General features: G+C 42.5%; 1 protein-coding gene across 1 annotated transcript in view; it reads left to right on the forward strand.

The window, feature by feature from the left end:
- Positions 1-4,578, forward strand: part of LOC129863656 (heparan sulfate glucosamine 3-O-sulfotransferase 3B1-like) — a 45,449-nt gene extending 40,871 nt beyond the window's left edge. Inside the window, exon 2 of the mRNA XM_055935788.1 lies at positions 853-4,578. Within this exon, the coding sequence (XP_055791763.1) occupies positions 853-1,471 (619 nt within the window). The 3' untranslated portion in view covers positions 1,472-4,578. The remainder of the gene's footprint in view (positions 1-852) is intronic.
- Positions 4,579-4,832: the final 254 nt, after the last annotated feature.

Consider the following 4,832-nt stretch of genomic DNA (forward strand, 5'->3'; position numbering starts at 1 on the left):
GCGGGTATCAGAAACACATGTGATCACATGTAGAAATCAGAGACATACAGGGTTTTCTGCCAGAGGCTCCAGGTGTTCTCCACCAGTGAGGAAAATGGGATCCGTATCCCGGTGTCCATCCAAGCCCCTCTTATCGACTCACCATAATCCACTCTCTATGATTGGCTACCATTTTTGAAACATGAAACCGCAGTGGAGAGCACATTCACTTTTCATTCAAAATGTGGTGTTCTTATAGGTTTTACTTCATAGGTTTTACATGTCTATCTCACTCCCCCTACAACAGCCACCCTGGCGGGCCCGGACCCTGTTAGAAACATTGGCTGGTCTGAAACAAGTCAAATCTCCTTTCAGACAGCTCCAGGGCTTGTTGTTGAAGCAGCACTCCACTATGGGCATGCCACAGAGGGCTCTAGCAGAGTCAGTGAAAGGCAGATTAAGCTTTGCTGCCTAAGTGGTTTTAATGGTTTGAAGAGGCAGGGTGGATTTCGACCTAGCCCAGCCTCAGTGGACCATTAGGGTAGTTGGCACAGCCAGACAGATAGACAGACAGAGGGATGAGACCGGGCACTTCTCTGTTTGCTATTGCTCAGGTAAGAAGTGGCCTTCTCTGACTGACTGGCTCATTGATTGTAGAACACTGGTCTCCACCTGGTTGATGACTATATGCAAGATTATTCTCTCTCTCTCTCTCTCTCTCTCTCTCTCTCTCTCTCTCTCTCTCTCTCTCTCTCACTCTCACTCTCACTCTCACTCTCACTCTCACTCTGATTGGTTTAAAAATGTAATATTTCATAGTTGTAATAGTCATGAGTCATAGATTTTTTTTAACCCTGTCCTCCTTCTCTTCAGGGAGCTGATGCCCAAGACCCTGGAGGGCCAGATCACTATGGAGAAGACACCCAGCTACTTTGTGACCAGAGAGGCCCCAGCCCAGATCTCAGTCATGTCCCGGGACACCAAGCTGATCGTGGTGGTGAGGGACCCCATAACCAGGGCCATCTCTGACTACACACAGACGCTGTCCAAGAACCCAGACATTCCCACCTTCGAGAGCCTGACCTTCAAAAACAGGACAACGGGGCTCATCGACACATCCTGGAGCGCCATCCAGATCGGTATCTATGCCAAGCACCTGGACAACTGGCTGCAGTACTTCCCCATGGACCAGATTCTGTTCGTGAGTGGGGAGCGTCTGATCAGCGACCCGGCCGGAGAGCTGGGACGGGTGCAGGACTTCCTGGGACTCAAGAGGATCATCACAGACAAACACTTCTACTTCAACCAGACCAAGGGCTTCCCCTGCCTCAAGAAGGCTGAGGGCAGCAGCAAACCCCACTGCCTGGGCAAAACCAAAGGGCGGACCCACCCCAACATCCACCCAGAGGTGGTGCAGAGGCTACGGGACTTCTACAGGCCTTTCAACATGAAGTTCTACCAGATGACGGGACATAACTTTGGTTGGGATTGATAGATGTGAATTTGGGAGAACACATTGTTTATTTTATTCTCTGTAATTCAATGAATGGCAAATAAGACATGGGAGATGTTGCTATATATATATATACAAATATATATACATGTATGTATATATATATGTATGTATATATGTATATACATATATATGTACATGTGTGTGTGTAAAATGTACAGAAATCTATTTTATAATAATTTATTTTTTATTTCTAAGCAATTAATTCACTAAGCTGCCTAACCATATATGTACATGCATAATATCTGGCCCACACTTTGATTTATATTTTTTACATTCACCTTTTATGTTTTTTTCTTTAATCCTCACTTAATGGTCCCTCATGTCAACAGTATATTTTAAGTAAGAAGAGAGGGATATTGATTAAGGCCCCGTTTTATGGGTATAGAGTGTTGACTGAACAGTAATACATACTCCATTCATGTGCATTCTGATTTAAACATTCATAATCAATAGCCATCATCAAACCCTTCCTCAATAGCCATCATCAAACCCTTCCTCAATAGCCATCATCAGACCCTTCATCAATAGCCATCATCAAACCCTTCCTCAATAGCCATCATCAGACCCTTCATCAATAGCCATCATCAAACCCGTCCTCAATAGCCATCATCAGACCCTTCCTCAATAGCCATCATCAGACCCTTCATCAATAGCCATCATCAAACCCGTCCTCAATAGCCATCATCAGACCCTTCCTCAATAGCCATCATCAGACCCTTCATCAATAGCCATCATCAAACCCGTCCTCAATAGCCATCATCAGACCCTTCCTCAATAGCCATCATCAAACCCTTGCTCAATAGTCATCATCAAACCCTTCCTCAATAGTCACAATCAAACCCTTCCTCAATAGCCATCATCAGACCCTTCATCAATAGCCATCATCAGACCCTTGCTCAATAGTCATCATCAAACCCTTCCTCAATAGTCACAATCAAACCCTTCCTCAAAAGCCATCATCAGACCCTTCATCAATAGCCATCATCAGACCCTTCCTCAAAAGCCATCATCAGACCCTTCCTCAAAAGCCATCATCAGACCCTTCCTCAAAAGCCATCATTAGACCCTCCCCCCACATTACTCCTTATCTACTCTTATCGGTTTCTGTTCCATCCATTCAAACACTGTGTTTCATTGAAATTAGGTAATTTCAGTTATTACCGGTTACCCCCATGAACAACCCATTATCCTACCATCCCAATGGCCTAACCAGCTGATCTCCTGCCCTGTCATTGGCCTAACCAGCTAATCTCATGTCCCTTTCACTTAATAACAGGTGGATCAATAGGCCTAACTGCTGCTCATTGTGTCAGCCATGCTTAAAGTGTGGCCTTCCTCTTCTAGTTCTCCTATAGCCTGTTCTAATGAATGGCCCATCCACGAAAGGTCTAAATCCTATTTCTGACCGCATCACATTGATATGGCTCCATGTTGACATGATGCTAATGGAATAACGTTAATGAGGCCCATTGATTCAGGTCTCCTCTCCGCTATACTCTTTCTCCCATTACAAGACACTGTTGGCTCAGAGCCAGGGTTCAAAGGTCATACACAATAAAATTTGTTCTGAGTGACATTTGATTTGTTGAAGAGACTGAGAGGGGAGGACACACTGGATCAGGGGAGGACTGTAGTATAGTCCTTGAATGCATCCCAAATGGCACACTACCCTATATAGTGCACTAATTTAGACGAGAGCCTTGTGACCCCTGGTCAAAAGTAGTGAAATATAAAGGGAATATGGTGCCATTTGGGACACCCATTGTCTTCATGGTGCAGTGAGAATGCTTGGCATGAGTTGAGGTAGGATGTCTGATACAGATGATATGAAAACTTTCTTCATATGAGAAACAGTCTATTTATGCTGGCCCACACTCTCGCAGGTAGGGGCTACTTCAAAGCCATCCTATCCTCTTTGGATTGTAAGACTGCTGAATATGCACCCTAGTCCCTACAGTGTGACCAGGGCCCATAGGGAATAGGAGACCATTTGGCTGGTAAGCCTAAAACGTCTGAATGTGGAGGGACCAAGAGTGAATATGCACATCCTTTCCCCTACATACTACACATCAAATTCCCTCCAATCAAATGCAAAGTTGAAAGTGTCTGTCACTGACTATTGGACATTGAGAAGTATATAAAAAAGAAGTGACATTACGGTAATTTTTTCAAGTTTTAAGAAAATGTTGCGCCTCTAAACCACCCAGTCTAATTGAAATACCCAACCTCCACCTCAATTCAACAGTGTGGAAGCAGTTCTGAAGGTTGCTGTTTATCTGAAACCAGTGGATGGTTTTAGTGGAGATGAGGGCTTGTCCCAGCATTTTACTGCTCCCTTATTCACATAGTGGCTTTTACCACCAAGGAATTTACACCTGTTTTACATTATCATGCCTATATGGACAACGCCTCAACCTGCCCTTCTCTCCTTATAGTGCAATGTTTTTTGAAAGCATTTAAAATGGCCTTTGTATAGAGCAGGAAATTCTAAATCTAAGTAATGTCAATCTTTCTCCCTGTAACGGTTGGAGTAAAGGAGACTGGGGCAGTTGCCCTCTGTTACATTTACAGTCCCTCTAATGCATTGGAATTATGGTGTTATTCATGTTACTAAGAGAGTAGAGTTGCATCCCAAATGGCACTCTATTCCTTATTTAGTGCACTACTTTTGACCAAGGCCTACAGGGCTCTGGTCAAAAGTAGTGCACTTTATAGGAAATAGGATCGGTCCGAAATGAAACGCTATCTCAAAAGCTTGCACTCATGTTCACGACCCATGCTGCCTCATCCGTTCTGGTTGAGTTTTATTCAACCCTTTTACAGATCTACAAAATATAATGCTAGTGTTGTTTGTCTTTCCCACCCCGTCTGCATAAAAAATGGTTACAATTTAGAGGTTTAGCAGATTCTGTATGTTTAAAAATGAAAAAGAACATGTACATCAAGTATTTTGTGGTATCTTGTACATCAAAGGAATTTTACACAGTGAAAGAGCAAAATGGAAGAAATGTTTTAAATAATGAAATGCTAAACATTCATACTATTTCTTTGTATGAAGAAATAAAGTATATATTTTACCAAAACTTTGTCTAACTTTATAAGATCGTCTTTTGAATGTAAATGTGAAAATATGAAAAGAATATGAAACTGTCAATGTCGGAATATGAAATGTAGAATATGGAATCTTTGCACATCAAAAGAACATAATAAAGTAATGATCTGTCGTTCTCTCCACATGAAATGCACAAAGTGCTAGTTTAGCTGTCTAGCAATTCCAATAAGTAAGCTAGTAAATCGTTGTTTACACATTTAGTTACTCTCAGACAGTAAATAGTTG

Source organism: Salvelinus fontinalis, chromosome 1, assembly GCF_029448725.1.
Source record: "Salvelinus fontinalis isolate EN_2023a chromosome 1, ASM2944872v1, whole genome shotgun sequence".
Classification (NCBI taxonomy): Eukaryota; Metazoa; Chordata; class Actinopteri; order Salmoniformes; family Salmonidae; genus Salvelinus; species Salvelinus fontinalis.